Here is a 19770-nt window from a genome sequence, read left to right as displayed (position 1 = left end):
CAGAATGGAGATCTCCTGCTTCTGGGTTCAGGACTGGGTCGGTCTGACCTCACTCACTATTCTAATCACCAAAGTGGTGCTGCAGGTGCGGCCTGCACTGAATCACCACAGACAAACAGATGTCAGTGAACCAACGAAAAAATACCCATGTTAATGACAAGAGAACAAAACCCCTGAACTTAATTAGAAGACTTACATAGCTGGTTGGACGAGGGTTTGTAAAACCACGGAAGTTGCCACCAGCTGACAATTTGGCAAATACAATTTTGGAAATAAAGGAGTCTCCCAATAAAGGAGTCTCCCAGTAGCTGCCCCCAGTGCTCAGAAGAAGATGGGGTTGGGGGGTTCCTTAACTATAACTATGATTGTTAATACTTGCGGGACAGACACTTTCAAACCGATAATTAGCCACCTCTACAGAGTGAGACAGAAGATAATTTGTTTTTTTGAAAAAGGATATTGGCAAGAGACCAGACAGCTGGAGACAGCACAGGTATGAAGGTAAAGCAAATATTGACGGAAAAAAAAACTCTGGAGTGTAAAATACCAGACCTCTGACATTATCTGCTTTCAGTGGCTCCTCTACACAGAGAAAAATCTGAGAAATGACTTCTCAGTTTGTCCACTTTCTCCTTTAACTGCAGTCTAACACAGAGAGATGCTTATATACCCTCCTGGCTGCATTTCCACATTAGCATTGTCTGCCTCGTCCCTGACCGTAGCTCCGCATGTCTTTTCAACCCGTACGGCAGAAAAGTTGAATTCATCCCTTGCTTTTCTCCACACTGATCTCGAGAGTCATGCGGGTCTCCACTCACTTCGCCTGCCAGCCATCCTAGCAAATAATGCAGTTTGTCTGTCACATCAGAATGAAGCAAATGAACACATCATAGCAGAGATGACTGGACTCTGCTCATCATCTCAATCCCTTCCCATGTGTGAATAAATTTAACAAAGAGAAGTTCTAGAAGGAAGCTACCATTTAATATGAAGGTAATGACCCCCGCTCCCATGACCCTGACCAGGGTAAGAGGGTAAAGGATAGACGGATAATGAGGGCTCTGCACTGAAGGGGGGTTGGAAGCTGCTGAATGTCCAAATGGCCGAAGGGTGTCCTGGGAAAATGGAGATGTGCAGATGTTTTCTTTGGATGTGCTAAGAGGATGGTAGTTCATCACAAAGAACAGCGATATGGTCAATTTAAGTGTCTGCCTGCATTTTCTTTGGGCATGTCTTCCCACCGGCAAACAAACCCACCAGCCACTTTCCCACACGGCGAATTTGACATGGATCACGCTGGTGAGCCCAATGCTGAACGACAGAAACACAACATTCCGAACTGCCCTGCCAAAGCTGGCTTGCAGAGGGGCCGACAATAGGCTTAAAGACACATCTCACCGCTAGGGCTACAACATGCTTCCATTTTGTCTGTGGAAAACAACATCTCAGAATCCACAGAGATCTATCTCAGTCAGATCTGTGGCCTGTAGTACAATGCAGGGTTATTGGCTTAATTAGGTAACTTGTCGGATTTAAGGTAGTCTGGGCAAAATGTAAGTGAACGAATATGAAGTCCATTTAAATTGTGGTACCTTAAATCCGACAAGTTACACCGATAAGCCAGTAACCCCACTTCATAGTACAGGCCACTGATTTTTTAAAATCCAGCCATAGCCTCAATGAAGGCTAGACACGACATCCGTTAAAACACAGCATTCGTAAAGACAACAACAGGAAACTAAACTGTGACCCTTAAATGGAGAAGCAGAACAGAATGACAGACAGATGCATTCATAGAAGGATATAAAAAACATAGTTGCCGGCTGTTTGTTTGAAATGACAGGTTGTCTAGAATGAATGTGAATAAAATGGCAAAAAATGGCTTCAGAGGAAACTTACTGGTGCATTTAAAGCCAATTCACTTCCCACTAATGCGACGAGGCCACAGGCAGCGCTGCCACTGAAGGGACAGGCGCAGTCCTACATCCTACAAATGCAGCCCTCAGACAACAGGCAGCACTCAAAAATAACAGAATCATCCATAACAAGCCACTTAAGATGTTTCATTTTCACAAGGCAAAATATTCTGTCACAACTGGCGAGTGTTTGTCAAAATTTTTCTCTGAGGTAATAAGCGCTTCTTGGTGAAATATGTAATTAAATAGTCCAGAAGCGTACGCTTACGTGATGCACTTATCAATTTCTGTGCATTTCACTTTCTTCAAAAGGAGTAGTGGACAAGGACAGATTTACAATTATTAATATATTACAATCAAATTTAAGAATAAATATGTTGGAGAAATACGCGGACATTTCCATAAATAGGCCAATGAGTGGTCACCTTCCACAGCTTCTTGTTTTGCAATTTTGGTAACCAAAAATAAGTCCAAGGTAAATATGACCCTGTAATGTAGACTTTCTGTGTCGCCATCAGCCAATCCAATCGGACTGCAGGAACACCCAGTAGTGTTTAACCGCACATCAGAGCCCCCCCCCCATCCTCTGTGTAGCTGGGGGGGGGGGTGTTTTCTAACAAGGTCTCGGTGGAGAAGCGACGCCGAGTGCACGCAATCTTGGCAGCTCCGGAAGCTGTTTCCTGAAATATAAATGATGTCATGCCTGGGGAGGGAGGGTCCCATTTTCCTGTCGGGGAATTCGGCCATACAATGGGAGACGTGGCTTTTAAGGAACAGATATAGGAAGACCTTCAAGCCACACAGGTCTAGAAGAATCATGGTGTCTTCATTCAGTAAGACACTTGCAGAGTATTTGTTATGCAGCAAATGATCTGACTTTTAAAAATACTAAAATGTCCTTTTGCTCACTAACCTTCATGATATGGATGAAGAACTTTAAGGTGTTGTGTAATAGCAATGCTAGGCCTGCGATTCGAAGACCTCCCTTCTCGGAGCAAGGAGGCGTAATGCGACGGCGACCCAGAGCCATTCTCGGAGAGGCAAGCCGACGGCAATCCCAGTGGACGCTTTCACAGATGGCGGGATCAAGAAGCTGAGAAAATGCCCTATTCCCCGATTGTATTTTAACAACTATGGAATCCGTTGCTACTACCACAAGATTTCTGTTCTTTTATTTACTCATGTGGGTCACAATGAAGTCGTAGGATGCTCACTGGCAGAAGGGAAATGACTCGAAGCAAGAAATTAATCACCACTTACTTGCTTAGTGCTAAAGCTGCTTCTGTTTAATGTCCTTTTGGAGTAGGTAGATATTTTAAATTAAGAGAGATTGTTCGGCAATGTACCAGTAAATTAATGGTATTCCCGTCTAAGCCAAATCTAACACACTTACTGGTGAGAAGGACAGAGCGGGTTTTTGCTTTATAAATGTCACTGGTTTGCAATGATTTGTGGCTTAAACACGGCAACGGTGCTCTGAGTCTGAGAGCAGAGTAACATCCCCCATAATGCCTAAAGGTAACTTTTCAACATTAAAAATGAAGGAAAAATAAAAATAGATACACGAGTCAGAGATTTTAACAGAAGAGCACACCAAGCAAGCATGTTATTCGGTTGTGTGTCGTTTTGTGTGGGTTTGTGACAGAAACCATCTATCCCCCCAATGTGAAAGAATGATTCTGCATCCCACCAAAGGGCTGGTCATCGTACAGTAGCTGTGATCTTCTCACCAAGTCCAGTACAGAAACCAGCTCAGAATATCTTACTATGCTTTGCAGTTCTTTCTTAAACTAGGGCCTACGAGATCACTGTAGGCCTATCACATTCAGCTGCTTTCAAAATCAAATTCAATTCAGTACAAATTCACAGCATTACATTGTCTCAAAACGCTTTACGTTATGTCAGGGATAACAAATTTTCATTAATTGCAAATTATTGCAAATCTCCCCTATCTGAATCACTGGAAAATTATCAATGACAATCAGCAGAATGTTTAGAATTTACTGGGTCGTCTCAGTGCACACATGACAGCTGTCCCTCCAAACAAATCTCATAAATCTTGGTTTAGCATTGACCTGCTACTGAAGTAATCCGCAAGCCTCCATCCATGCTGAGAAAAGAGGGTGCTCGTGGAGACCTTGTGTGATTTGTGCGGCAGTAATCACACAACACGCACCGTCCTTCACGTCACATGAGAGGTGAACAAGCCTTCCGGTTTCTCGGTCTGTCACCATCTGTGATTGAGCAGGGCAGCGAGGACATCATGATGACTGACATTTAGAGATAGGAGAGACGCCTTAATGACTTGCTAATGGAGATATAGCGAACGGTGCTAAGATACACTTAAGGGATGAACAGAGCACATGCTAATGATGTTATAAGTAAAAATGTTCTCTGGCTGAAAGTGACAGTAATGACCTCCTACAGCTAACACTGTGATGATCAAAAGCAGCCCATCCCATCATCAGCTGAATATTATCTTACAATTTTGATTTTTCTCCACTTTAAATAGTTTTCTGACTTTTTAATATCCCCCATACTCAACTATAAATTCATTCTGTCAACAAAAAGCCATTAGCAAAATTATGGTCGTCTTTTTAGAGAGCTCCTGGTATACCTTTAGGATAAATTATTTAGAAAATCAATACATTAGACAGTCAACTTAAATATTGTTATATAATCTCATATGCTATTCAGAATCTACACTATGCATTCGACAGATATGATTATTGATTCAATAAGAAAGTTCAGGCAAGTTGCTCTCCCAGTGACAAGAACTGTAAAATTTAATATTTATACTCTATGGAAAAATGTATACAAGCATGACGTGTGTATGAGTACAGCACATGTGTATGCGCGTGTGTGCATCACTACTTTACCCTTTGTTTTTGGACATTTAATCATTTAATTTTGCCATCATAAGTCTATTACTGTTTATAAGGAAGTTCACTTTGCTGAAAACGTGCCTTGTTTGCTTGATAGTTTGTTTTTGCAGATGCTTTGAGGCTGGTGCAATAAACTGGTACACTAAAAATATCTGTTATCCATAGGCCTCCCCATATAAGGTTTTTTATAGAATTATCAGTTACGGATTTTACACCATACCTTCTGCATTCCTGTATAGTGGGTATACTGTATTCCATCAATTCATCCATCCATATGGGTCATGGGGAGCCTGCATGCTATCCCAGGCAGCACAGGGCACAAGACAGGGGACACTGCGGGTGGGATGCTGAACCACCATAAGGCACACGCTCACACGCTATGAGCAATTTACGGAGAGCATCCTAACCGCATGTTTTTGGACGGTGGGAGGAAACCCGCGGAAACCCAGGGAGAACATGTAAATTCCACACGTATTCACAGAGCTGGAAAAACCACAACACTGGAGGTGTGAGGTCACAGTGTTCCCCACTATGTGAGCACACTGCCCTGCTTACCATCACACAGGGCTTTTAAAACTCATTACGGAGACACTATGAATCTTTAAACTGAATACTAAACCTGAAACAATGTTACTGTCAAAAACCTCTCTAAGTACTGAAATGAGTATTTGAACTTCAAACAGAGTCCTTCTGTATTAAACTGCTAGGAGACGGCAAATTAATTATATTCTTTACACTGGAAGACATTGTGGTGGTAAGAAATATCGTTTTAATTAAGGGCTCCGGAAGCATAAAAAATGATATTATTTATTTTGAGGAATTTGATGAAAAGTTTAATGCAAACAGCCAGTGAATAAATAAAGCTGGACCCCACAACAGGATATATTTATGGGTACAGTCTGTCTGCCAAAGTCACGCAACATCCTTGCTGGGAAACGAGTGTGTAGTACTGCAAGGTACTGAGCTGGGATCCGACTCCTTTGTAATCTACATGAATAACATAAGTTCTGGAATATTTAATAAACTGGTTACATCTCTGTACAAAATTTGTGCAAAGATCCAGACAAAATGATGAAACAGACAGACATTGTGGTAAATGATTTTGGAAATGAGTGAAAATTAAGAGTGCAGGTACTTCAGACTAGTTATAAAATGAAAGATTTCCGAGAATCTGGGACTGATTTAGCAGACTTTGTGTTTATGGCATGTCACTGTTTAGAAACAGTCAGATATACATCCATCCATACATTTTCCAAATCGCTTATTCTTCTGGGTCGCGGGGGGCCCGGAGCCTATCCCGGAAGCTATGGGCACGAGGCAGGGAACAACCCAGGGCGGGAGGCCAGTCCATCTCAGATATACATGTGTATACATATACAAGTGTAAAAAAGGCCAAGAGGTCAGGCAAACCGACAGTAATACACCAGGAACACTGTTACTTACATAACCTCATTTCAAAAGGACATGAGTACATTATGGAGAGTTCAGAGAAAAGGAATGGGGGAGATTAATAGTCTTGAAGTATTGCCAATGCAAAGAGGTTATGAATGTTAAACCCTTTTAGCCTCAACTCAGATGACCACTGTTACTGTACTGATTCAAAAATAGAAAACCAAGAAGGGAAATTACTTGTGCACCAGATTATATCAACACAACACATATGAAGATTTAGGATATGAATTTTCAGCAGAGACAAATGAGTTAATTTATTAAAGCTTTAGACAAAAACAGTAAAATACATACAATGTTCTTCCAAAGCCTATGTGCACAAAGGGAAAACACATAAAATGTGTTCATATCTATGGAAATAACAAGTACAGCTAATACTGCGTATACTAATCCATAATAATGTTTTAACAGCTAACAAATCCAACCAATTACTCTAAGAAGCTGCCCATCTTCTGAACAATCACAAATATGACAAATACAATGATATGAAAACATTGTTTCAAAGATCACAAAGATGGCAAACTCTTTTAAGATATATTATAATAATGTTTATACTGATTGTTATTATTTTAGCAACTGACAGTACATTTCAAGAACTATGAATGTATATAATTAAGATAACAATTACGACAGTGAGATCCATGAAAATACGGATTATTATTAAATCATTTTCTCTTCCGTGAGAACCTGGTTATTTCAAACCTCTTCAGTGTTATCGCAAACAAGAATAAGCACCACTGAGTCATGTTTTACATTCCTTCTTTCCCAGCCGACGAGCAAATGATCCGCTGCATAGAACAATACATATATATCTACTATTTACAGAAGATTACATAGACATCTACTATATATAGAGGAATAAACCACAGCGTTGAGATCTTCCCTAGTAACAGATCAGCAGCACTTTTAAAAGCACAGGATTCATTTAGAAGGGGAAAAAATACAGGAAGAGAGAGGACATCCTGTCGGCACTGATTTACCCACACTCGCAACAAAGCTGGAAGCAACTTCATTTATCTGAATTCTACAGTGAAAATATCAGCGGGTTACTGACATTGGTGTTTCGAACAGCGAAATCAGTGTGATAATCGACCGTCGGCTTCTCCGGCTTTAGCAGCTGCGCCAGAGGATCGGAGGTCCGCATGGGGACGAGCGACTGCGCCGCCAAGTTACAGACAAAAGCCTGCGAGCGCAGTATAACAAATAAAACAAAAAGGGATATATTTATCTACGTGATCATCCAGGAAACTGAACACAAATAGAAAAAATTAAAAGGCGAAATCATCCCCCTTCTCACACTCACACAGCAGGAGATGAAAGTAAAAGGAAACTCCGGATCCTTTACCTCGCGTGGCTCGGTAATCCGACAGATCGAAACGATAAACGCCGCAAACAAGGAAAGCAGAAGGACTAATGTACTTACTGTTTACTAAAGCGGTGAAGCATGGCTCCATGCAAAAGCAGAAAATACGCGGAAAGCACAAGGCGCCTGTCCCCATACACATCGCTGTGTTTTAGGAGCCGTCCCCGATCATTCCGGCTACAGGGGCCGGCAGGATATCTAACAGGCTACTGAGCAATACAGCTCTCACAGAGGACCGTCCCTCCGCCTATACAACACCCCTGGGAATAAACTGTTGCATTCTAAACACACCCTCCATGCAGGCGAAGCCACCAGCCATTTAAAATGACGGCGCACTTTAATAAGTGCATTGCATTTTATTACCGCTATATTTGAGATTTGCCTGTGCTTAGCTGCCAAATTACATGGCAAAATGCAGAAGAATATAAGTTACAGTATGCGATCACGGTATAATCCATTACCTTCCTCTCTCACCGGCAACGTGACAAACCACAATTTTGGGGTATTTATGTTTGAAAACTAAAAGTCTTCCTTTACCAACAAAGGTTTGCAGCAAGACACTGACCAACAAACGTACAATTGGTTGCGATGGGTGAAAACGAAGGAGAGAAAAACGTTTTTTCCCTTCCGAACCACTTACAGGACTGAATCAATACCGCGACGCTACGTGACACAGGGGTGGGGGACACTGAAATAGAGTGAGGGCATTTCTTTTTTGCCAGGGGAAATCGATAAAACTGTTTTTGGACTTTATCAATAACGGTATGTTCCAGAGGTCGACCTCTCATTAACTCGGGACAGCGCTGCCCGTACCTAAATAAACCAACCGCTACTAGTTTACGGCGTCGAGCCACATGCCAAGAAATACAAGAGTATATGAATTGGTATTTTCTAGGGAATTACACAAGTGTAAACATCCTAATAAAAAACAGAACCATACGACCTATATTGTTTTCCCTGATCTAATACTAAACACCGATTCATAGAAATTCAGTAACAATTAAAATGTTTATTCTACAACGAACTAAAGTAGTTCTGTGATGGGTTGACGCCCAGTCCTGGGTTGTTCCCAATATAGGCTCCGGACCTCGCAACTCTTAATGAGATAAACTGTAGAAAATAGATGGATGGATGGATGGATGGATGGATGGATGGATGGATGGATGAAACTACACAAATATCACAAAATTTCAGCATTCCGATGGACGGTTTTAATGTTCAAAGAACATAGCATAAGCCTTATTCAGTGTAAACATTCACTTTTCATCAGAATTTTCATTTTAGCCCGAAAGCCTCTTTCCCATTTATACAGAGGCGCTGGATTTCATGAGCGTAAATGGTTTATTATGACTGGATGCTTAACTGCACTGAGGTCTTCATTAAATAAAGACATATGTTGTTTACCTCCACAAACTAAAAACATCTTGAAAAATGAGGCATCGACATCCTTCAAGCATACACATTTTTAATCTTAGCATTGAGGCAGAGAGCTACAATATATATGTACAAGGCCTGCTGCTGAAGAATCCTTTTTCAGTATAAAAAAGAGGGGAAAATAATTGTTATAATTGTTATGGAACAGATTTGAGTTTCATGACCTAGTGCAATTGTTATACACAGAACTCGTTTTATACTTTAAGAATTCAACTTGCTGTAGCAAATTATTGTAGATCCATTAGCACAACTGTATAAATAACATTCCTGATGAAGAATACTGAGTTTTTTTGATACTATCAGCTCTCTGATCTAAATCTCTGCAAAACCACTTATCTGGGGGAGAAAGTTGCTGGTTTGTATTGCAGGAGGTGGCAGCCTGTACAGGATAATCCAACAGAATATTCAGATGACATGAATGCATAAATTTAGCATCATACAGTCAGTTAAGCAACAAAAGCATAGCAGCGCTTTATCTAAACATCATTAGAGTACTTAAACATTGCTCAAGGCTCGTTCTGATAGGCCCATCTTCCGCAATTCTATAATCAAATTCGACATCGGTGACAGTGTTGTGCATTAGACATGGCTGGTGTGTGTCAGCTGCTGATCACTGGCAGTGTCTGCATGTTGCCTCCCCTTGCATCTTTACAGGTCCTGCCTACGGGCTTTTTTGGTCTGAGGTTCTAGCTCTTCCCGCCACCGGGGCGGGCTTGTCCTTTTATTTTCTCTCGGCCAAATAAGCGAAATGCACACAGAGGGCAGCAGTGATCTGGAGTTTAAATGGAGCAGGGCGGCATCACCATCATCCGACGCCAAGCCACAGTCATTCTTCATCGTTTCTCAGCATTTGTCCAAAAGACAACGCCAGGTGGGAATTCCTCTTTTTTGGCTTTGTTTGGAAGCCTCTGAGTGTACCTCTACTGCCCACGTGGTGTTGCTGCACAAAGCCACACATTACTGGAAAGGCGGAGGCATGCCGATTCCCTTTAGTCTGCCAAGATCTACGCTGTCCCTTTTGCTGTCCAGAAAAGGCTTTTCTGTCACCTTCAGATTTCACACAATTTCCCACTGCCTCTACGAACGGGAGAACTTCCTGCCAGAGCTGGTTTAGCTATTGATTTTTGCAATCTTGCACCTGTAAAACATTCCCTGATAATCTACTGAATTACAAAAATAAATAAACAAAGAAACAAATAAATAAATAAACCTCGAAGGAAGATTTTTAACTAGACTACAGACATTTCCACTAAGAATTATCATTTCTTTATTTCATTGTTAAAGATATTGGTTTTTTCACTTTTAAGCATTTTTTTCTTGAATTTTAAATCTTCATTGTTATAAAAATTAAACTGCTTACATTACATCTGTACTAGTTACTATTGGTACATTTTGAAAACATATAAAACAATAACTTGAATATTTCATCATGATACACAAGCCACACACTAGCAAAATGAACAAAACTGGCAATGGTGTGATGGTAATATGTGATGTTTGTAATAACGTGACACAACACAACATATATCTCTTAGACAGTAATTACTGTCCATGAGATAATGTTTAAAAAGTCATGCTTCATTTTAAATTATTAAACAATCACAAGGCTACCCTAAATTAGACTAAGTCCAATGACCACCTGACCCTCTGGACTTGGAATGTCCAAAGAAAATTTGTTTACACTTTTTCCAGATATGGCAGGATTCAGGATGTGACGCAGCAGTTAATATAATTTTATCCCTAGAAATAATGTGTTCAGATTTGTCCTTTAATATGTTCTTAAAGTGTTTGTAACACTGCAGTGCTTTGTTTATAACTATACTATATAAAATTTTTAAGGCTTGTTGGAGAATCGACTAGGCTAACAATGAAAGTTACAAATACCAGGACTTAGACCAGTAGGGGGCATATCCTCGGGTGTTAGTTTATCCGTGTTACATGGACCCAGGGTACCCACGGTGAGTTTGGTTTCAGTGATACATCTATCTGCTTATTCTTTTGGCTAAATCAGCTCCTGCCTGCATAACTTGAAGCAGTTCAGCTTCCTATATTCCTTTCTTGGATCATTAGTGAGAAAGTTCTAACAGTAACTGTCAGGGAAAAGAACCTTATGGATTTGTGACTGCTGCTTACTCGTAATGGAATGCAAAATAAAAAGGTTTAGGTTCTATCCTATAATCAATATGCAAATGAGAAGGCATCGCCACTCTTCTCCAGTCACAATGCAATCAGTACAAAAAGAAAAGCTATTTGTAGTTATCCCACAAACACATTTCTCATCTGCACTATACATTTTGTTCATACGGAGCTAATTTTCCAGGTACCATAATAAAGATGGTTAACCGCTTTTGGGTGGAGGGTGCCGTTGCGTAGTCTGTTTTCATTATGTCGTCTCAATTTGCCACTTCCGCTTTTCTTTTAATTCGCCCTGGGAACAAGCTTCTCTTTCACAGACATACAAAAGCAAACACACAAACAGATTCAGCTGACAGTCAGCATTCCTTAACGGAAGAAAAAAAAATGCTTAAAATCCACCGATTTTAGTGATGAGAGAGTGAGAAATAATTGCCTCAAATAAGGTCATGTCTCAACAGAGAGGTGTCTGCGGCTGCTATTCCAATGTTATCTGGAACGTGGTAATTGTGTCCAGTGCACTAATGAGACATGACTATATTTTTAATTTTCGCCACCATGGTCACACTCCAGATTACATGCAGCCCCCCCTTCCCAGCCTGCCTCAGTTCCTGTGGATTTTTTACCGACCCACTTTTCACTCAACTGATGGTGGCCTGCCAACCAGTTCCAACCCCCAGTGTTTCCCAAAACACCCCCCCCATCACCACCACCACCCGGTTCCCACACCACCGACAGGAAGCATGTCTCCTTTGGGTCTCCTTCTCCAAGAAAAAAAATAATATCTGAACAAGGCATGTGTGGCAAAACAACAGAAGAAAGACAAAGAGTATCAGAGCAGAGGAGTTTTTTAAAACTGTGTTTCCCAATCCAGCCCTTTGGGGCTGCCTAGACAGTCCAGGTTTTTGTTCCCTCCCAGCTACAGACAGGGAGCTGGGAGGGAATAAAGATGTGGACTGTTTGTTTGAGAGTTGGGAGGGAGCAAAAACATGGACTGGCTGGGGGGTGTAAGAGGACAGTGTTGGGAAATAGTGTCTCAAACCACAGCTACACCCTGTTTCAAAGAAACCCTGCCTTATATTACATAAAATGGATTTGCTTCTGCAAACTGAACATCTGTTTTAACATTAAGGGAAATGTTACAAAGCCTACTGACAAATGAACAAATCAATTGCTCTTTTAACTGAACAGTTACTGAGATCCAAATGGAATCCAAAGGGATTAACCATTACTAGTCAATTGCAATCAGTTATAAATAATGTAGGTAATGCACACAATCATAGAATTTAACATCTTAGCATTATGCTGATCTGGTGTATGGTGCAATTCCATTCTAATGGACAATGCACAACAGCCTTAACTCAAACTAAACTTATAAATAGCCACCATCAGTAATATTTTAATCTATGCATTGCCTAAATACAGTGCCAGGCATTTTATTGAGTCTGATAGATAGCCTCGTCAAAGTAAAATCAAAAATACCTTAAGATTCATCTAAACACCAAAAACAAGATTCATCTCAGACTTTAGCAACATCCAATAAGATTTTTTCCTGATTTGATCACTTAGATACAAGCATACTTACATTCCATTGAGATGAAAGTGTTAGTACTGTGAGATTAAAATGACTTCAGACCGAAAGAAGCCAGAAGCACAGAGCTGTTCCTCACGTTCACTCTGCATGTAGCGGGACACTCTCTCCCTTTTTCTGTCGGGGTTCGTCTCCCATACTTTGTATGATTCTAAATATCCCACTGAGCATTTCGCCTCCATCCACATTACTTATCTTTTTATAGCACTGGTGATTCATGGGAAGCTTTCGGATTTTTAGACATTAGCAATGTCTTGTATTTTCCTGCTAAAGTCCGGGTGGTGTGACATAGGTTTTTCTAGTCGATAACACCATTTCAGAGAAGATAACCATAGAGGCAGTGACAGAGATCGGCACGAGAGCTGGAAAGGCGGACAGATTGCGGAGTGCACATATTTTACTGTCTGTTGAGTTCCATGCAGTTAAGAGAAAAAAACCTAATATGATTCTACAGGCAGTTCGCCACAGGGATACCTACAATACAATCAAAATGTAAGGAAAGAAATCTGAAAACAGTTTAACAACAGAAACCTGAATGATAGATCATGTCACTTAGAGTTATGATGCAAATGGTTTGCCCCCCCCATTAAATTTCAAAAGTACTTTTTTTTTTCATTTGTTCATAAAAATCGGTGGGAATATCCAGACATTCTGCCTTTCTGTCTGCCTAAAAGTAAACGGTTTTCCATTTGACCCACAAGTTTGCTTCTCGAACCCCAAACAAAGAGCAGCCCTTCCTCTCCTGTCTTATCTAATCAGACCACGCAACATCATGGGGGGTGGGGTCACCCCAGGAACACAATAACATCAAGCAAGCCCGTTAAGTCATATGCGTCGGCAGGCAGTTGCATTGGTTTTACTGCTACAAAATACATTTTACTGCCTTTTATTTAGAACGGTGTCCAGGCTTGGCCATCTGTCACAAATGTAACCTCTTCACCTCAAAATGTAAAATACTGTTTAAAATTTCTTACTAACAGACTAATTAAGAAACTGCTGATGTTTTACAGTGCTATATATTAGCATTTAGTGCTTGCATGTGTAGAATCCCATGGGAATAACAACCAAGGGAAAAACTGTTGCTTTACTTATTAACATTCTAGGCTCAGCGCTGTTGTGATGTTTAGATGGGACTGGAATAAAGACATAAAAACGAGCCCCCATATTCTGGGACGAAAGCATCAGTGAGCACTGGGAATTCAGCTGCATTAAAATGAAAATTAATGCATAAACCTTGGTAGAATTCAGGCATGCTGAAACACTATTTTTATTTTTTCCTGGACAAACAAATAAATCAGTTTTAAAAGCTAGCATACATGCACAGACGCATTTTACGGGAGACCACAGGTGTTCTTCTGCACTAACCAGCCTGCTCACGGCTCCCATTTGTTAATTGCTATGTTCTTGATGCATTCGTTCTATTACACCCGCAGGTCTAACTGGAAAGTTGCTTATATTCATAAAGCAAAGTAAAAATAGCAAAGATACGGAATTTGTCAAACATCTCCGGTGATGTAGTGAGGCAGAGAGAGAGGGAAAGAGAGAGTGGCAGTAAGTGGAAGAGGTGTTTACTGCACGGGCATGACGTTCCCTCTCCACTGTAACAGGTGTGTTCCATTCCAGCGGTATACAGCTTTAAATAAAGTCAAACAAAAACAGGAAGTGAATCCATCACAAGCTCTTTAAATTCTGTGCCAGCGACTGAGAAGAGGTCTCACTCAAGCCTTGCACCATTTCCATTTGTATTTCTAGCATTCATTTGCATTCTCCCTTCATATTTTCACAGGATTATTAGATTAAAGCCAAATCTCCTTGCTGTGATTGTCCGAAAGCCTTAGATTTTTCTTATTTATATATTTTTTTGATGTCTCTGCAATTCTGAGTACTGGTTGTGGCTGTTTTTGTTAGAAAGAATTCAGAGTGTCCAAGACGCAGCCTTATTCTGACATTCTGCGAGTTCTATGCGCCCTTTCAATTCAGATGGCCTGAGAATTCCTGACAGAGCCGGACACTGGGGCCTCCCAGGAGGCTGGTCTTGAGTGCTCACAGAGCCGTGGATCAGGAGGCTGGCCTTGAGTGCTCACAGAGGCGTGGACCAGGAGGCTGGCCTTGAGTGCTCACAGAGCCGTGGACCAGGAGGCTGGCCTTGAGTGCTCACAGAGCCGTGGACCAGGAGGCTGGCCTTGAGTGCTCACAGAGCTGTGGACCAGGAGGCTGGCCTTGAGTGCTCACAGAGGCGTGGACCAGGAGGTTGGCCTTGAGTGCTCACAGAGCCGTGGACCAGGAGCCTGGCCTTGAGTGCTCACAGAGGCGTGGACCAGGAGGCTGGCCTTGAGTGCTCACAGAGCCGTGGACCAGGAGGCTGGCCTTGAGTGCTCACAGAGCTGTGGACCAGGAGGCTGGCCTTGAGTGCTCACAGAGCCGTGGACCAGGAGGCTGGCCTTGAGTGCTCACAGAGGCGTGGACCAGGAGGCTGGCCTTGAGTGCTCACCGAGCAGTGGACCAGGAGGCTGGTCTTGAGTGCTCACAGAGCCGTGGACCAGGAAACTGGCCTTGAGTGCTCAGAGAGGCGTGGACCAGGAGGCTGGTCTTGAGTGCTCACAGAGGCGTGGACCAGGAGGCTGGCCTTGAGTGCTCACGGAGCCGTGGGCCAGGAGGCTGGTCTTGAGTGCTCATAGAGCCGTGGACCAGGAGGCTGGCCTTGAGTGCTCACAGAGCCGTGGACCAGGAGGCTGGCCTTGAGTGCTCAGAGAGGCGTGGACCAGGAGGCTGGCCTTGAGTGCTCACAGAGCCGTGGACCAGGAGGCTGTCCTTGAGTGCTCACAGAGGCGTGGACCAGGAGGCTGGCCTTGAGTGCTCACGGAGCCGTGGGCCAGGAGGCTGGCCTTGAGTGCTCACAGAGCAATGGATCAGGAAGCTGGCCTTGAGTGCTCACAGAGCCGTGGACCAGGAGGCTGGCCTTGAGTGTTCACAGAGCCTTTAGACCAGGAGGCTGGTCTTGAGTGCTCACGGAGCCGTGGGCCAGGAGGCTGGCCTTGAGTGCGCACAGAGCCGTGGACCAGGAGGCTGGTCTTGAGTGCTCACAGAGCCATGGACCAGGAAGCTGGCCTTGAGTGCTCACAGAGCCGTGGACTAGGAGGCTGGTCTTGAGTGCTCACAGAGCCATGGACCAGGAAGCTGGCCTTGAGTGCTCACAGAGGCATGGAGATGAGTACTCAGCATCTTCATTGTCTGGTCGGCACACTCTAATCCCATGCTGCACTTTGCTTTTAGGTCCTGGAAGAAAGAGCACTTTAAGATTGAAGCGATACCTTTCTCTGCTGTGTATTCTAATCTTCAAATGCAAACAGCCTGTACTTATGAGAATATTATGAGCACTGGAATCTACAGAGTATTGTATGTAAAGACTCATGAGTGCCCCACTCAGCTTGTGTTTGCATGTGTTTTTAAAAATGAAAACCATCAAAAATCAAAAGAAATGAATAGACTCTAAGAAGAAGAGCGCCTTCTCCACGCTCCTCCATCCTGTCACTTTGACTTCGCGTCTTTCCTATCCTTCCCTCCAGTATCCCCCCTCCCCCTCTTTCATTTCCCGTTCTTTTGAAGGGGTGAAAATGGCGCGGAAAATGCCAGTCTGCCTTCCACTTGACTGACGTGCAGAGTCTAACTGCATCGCCTCACACTTTTAGAAGACCCTTGAGATGGTGCACAGGAAAGAGCCCCCCCACCACACACACAGACACACTCGCATGCATACAGACACACACACAGATACATACACACACACACGCTCACATACATTAACATATATACACACAAATACACACACACACACACATCCACAGGACAGATGTACAAAATTAAAAGTATAGAGAAAAAAACAGCATGAGGAAAAGCATTGCTGTAGCACTCCGGCTAGCAGGAGGCTATTAAAATGTTGGATACATAATGATATCTTCATGTATTTTTGAGTGTGTGCCAGTTGTAGGGCTACTAAACAGACGCCTGGCTTGTTTTTTCTTAGGCTTTCAGCAGTTTGCACTGAAAAGGTCTAAAACCAGCCCAACTATTACACGATTTCAAATATCACCTCCACCGTTGTTTAGAGAAATAATGAGAGCTGAATTTGACTGACAGTCATGATGCTTCTGCCCAAAGTGGCACATAATTGCTAAAATAGCCCAATTATTGCATTATTTGAGCTTCTTGACAGTTAGAAATTCATACCCCTTCAACCATCTCAGCATGTGATCACCTCCAACGTTTTTATCAAATGTTTACCAAGGACAAAGGACGCGCATCGACGTGTCAGACACCAAGCCATCCCCTCTCTGTCCACCCTGCCATAACAGGCATGTACCACAGACCACACAACACAGGAATTCTTTTTAAGTTCCAAAGCAGGTCCCACAGCTCGGCTGCGAAGGACCAGATTTGGCACTTGGTTCCGTTCACATGGTCGCCAACAGAATAACCGAATGCATGGCTGACGAGGATGTCTGAGCACGATGCAGAGGTGCAAAGGTCCAGTGCAGCCCCATTAGAATGGGAAATACTGCATAAAATGCAACGGAGACAAAGCCATCAGCAGCCGCTGTCTTTGCAGCTCCTAAGATCTCGCTTCTGTAATCAATGTTCCACGCTCTTGCATGTACTGCACGCCATGAAGCGCAAGCCAGATTACAGCGCACCTTAGCCTCTTTTTTGTGCAACGTGAAACTAACCTTTCCAACCCAACAAAAACATCTCTTCCCATGGTTCATGGACCTAGGTTAATGCTTTTTGAGATGAAAGTGCTGGTAGTAAGGAGTGTAGAGCTGCTGCTCAAATGAGGATGTACAGCGGGCTGTTTGAAACAGCTGTATGAACTGTCTCGCACACATCACCCTCAGTCACAATCATCAGATGACCTCAGAAAGCCACAGTCATGTGATCTCAATCCTTCCAAAAAGCATGGGCTCCCCCATTGGCCCATGGAGCACGGTATCTTACCCATCGTTGGCAATTTCCGAAATCAGCCACGATGCTCAGTGCCAGCGGGGGAAACGGCGACACTCAGCACAAGCAAACGCTGCACAGCCCTTCGTGCAGAGAACAGGCGTCAGACAAAGGATGCGAAGCAATCCAAAAGCTCAGTCTGCCAGCACACGCTCGCACGCACACGCACACACGCACTCGCACTTCCCTGCGACCGGCTAGTTGCTCACCAGGCATTCCGTCGAGATTCGGGAGAAGGATGAAATGACAAGGCACGCCGTGCAGGAGCTGCGCAGGAGAGAGAGAGAAAGCGGAGGGGGGGGGGCTGCGAGCCAGCCTTCCCTCAGTGCTCCATGATCCACTGGCCCCCGGCTGCACTGGCGAGGGGCTCTTCCCGGCGACCCTGCTGTATTCGCTCCCTTATGCTCCCCCCTGCAGCCCTAGTTCATTCCCTGCCTTAAATGGGCCAAGGCTCCCTGTCTGCCTCTCCGTGTCTGCACGCTGAACTGAGCCAGGGATCTCTCTCTCTCTCTGTCGCTCCCTTGCTCACCAGCCCCTCCCACCCTCACTCGTTCCTTCTCCCCCTGTCATCTGTCGCTCTGCCTCTGGGAGCCGCGTGCAGTAAAGCAGGGGGGTGCTGCACTGGCCCAGCCCCCTCACCGTCCGTGGGGGTGGGTGGTCTTTGTCCTCTCCTACTAAAAGCAGCTGACTTCTTCCTGAGGTGGAGGGGGGAGAGAATTGACCTCTCAAAAGGGTTTATGTGTCGCTAGTGTGCTGGGGTATGGGGGGGTTGGGGGTGGATACAGGACTAGGGGGGAAAGCAGCTCCTTTGCTACCTCTCCACTCACCTTGCTGCCCCCAGAAATTTCAGCAAGTGCTTACAGGTGCTTTCTGGCTGCTGGAGTCAAGCTCAACGTGATGTTTTGAGAATTAATGAAATACGAAATTTGTGAGAAAAATGACAATGGCTATTTTGTTTAAATGATGTTTACATGTATTCATTTGCAAAATTCTACCCCTACCTTTGTTCTTCCTATATGATTACCCAAGTTGCACTCTCAGTGATGTCACCAAACACCATTGCTCTTAACCACTGTGACACCAAAGACCCCCTCTCTTATGCATCATGACATCACCAAAATACCCACTCTTAACCATCATCATGTTACCAAAGGCCCCCACTCTTACCCACTGTGATGCCAAAGACCCCCACTCTTATCCATTGTGACGTCACCAAAAAAACTCCACTCCTAGCCATCATGAAGACCCTCGTACATAATCACTGTAACATCACTGAGGAGCCCTGCTGTTAACCACTCTGACATCATCAAAGACTCCTACTCTTAACCATCGTGACCTCACCAATCCTGACCCCCAATCTTAACCATCGTGACATCATTGAAAACCCCTGCTCTTAGTCGTTGTGACCTCACCATATACCTCTGCTCTTAATCCTGATTATGTCACCAAAGACCTCCACTCTTAACCATCATGATGTCATCAAAGACTCCTGCTCTTAACCTTCATGACCTCACCAAAGACCCACGCTCTTAACCACTGTAACATCACTGAGGAGCCCTGCTGTTAAATACTCTGACATCATCAAAGACTCCTGCTCTTAATGATCGTGACCTCACCAAAGACTCGTGCTCTTAACCGTCGTGACCTCACCAAAGACTCGTGCTCTTAACCATCATGATGTCATCAAAGACTTCCGCACTTAACCACCGTGACATCATAGAAGACCCCCCGCTCTGAACCATCATGTCACCAAAGACCTCCACTCTTAACCATCATGATATCATCAAAGACTTCTGCACTTAACCACCATGACATCATAGAAGACCCCCTGCTCTGAACCATCATGTCACCAAAGACTCGTGCTCTTAACCATCATGATGTCATCAAAGACTTCTGCACTTAACCACCGTGACATCATAGAAGACCCCCCCCGCTCTGAACCATCATGTCACCAAAGACCGCCGCTCTAATATCTGTTCCATTCTGGGACTTTCATACTCA

The 19770-nt window shown here is 43.5% G+C and overlaps 1 protein-coding gene across 6 annotated transcripts in view; it reads right to left on the bottom strand.

Annotated features, from left to right (window-relative positions):
* dab2ipa (DAB2 interacting protein a) overlaps nucleotides 1–19770 on the bottom strand; it is a 138051-nt gene that overhangs the window by 36242 nt on the left and 82039 nt on the right. The window contains exon 1 of one of the 6 annotated variants that reach the window (XM_048984785.1): nucleotides 17979–18301. The exons of 3 other annotated variants lie outside the window; for them this stretch is intronic. Coding sequence is in view for 2 of the 3 variants with exons in the window: in XM_048984783.1 (XP_048840740.1) it covers nucleotides 7674–7696 (23 nt within the window). In the remaining variant the exon portion in view is untranslated. Of the gene's footprint in view, nucleotides 1–7673; nucleotides 7964–12765; nucleotides 13232–17978; nucleotides 18302–19770 lie in introns of those variants that run through there. 2 more of the 6 variants (XM_048984784.1, XM_048984783.1) reach the window with 2 other exon arrangements.

This window comes from Brienomyrus brachyistius, chromosome 2 (genome assembly GCF_023856365.1).
Source record: "Brienomyrus brachyistius isolate T26 chromosome 2, BBRACH_0.4, whole genome shotgun sequence".
Lineage (NCBI taxonomy): Eukaryota > Metazoa > Chordata > Actinopteri > Osteoglossiformes > Mormyridae > Brienomyrus > Brienomyrus brachyistius.
Note: the sequence above shows the minus strand (reverse complement) of the source record. Positions and strands in the feature narration are given on the sequence as shown.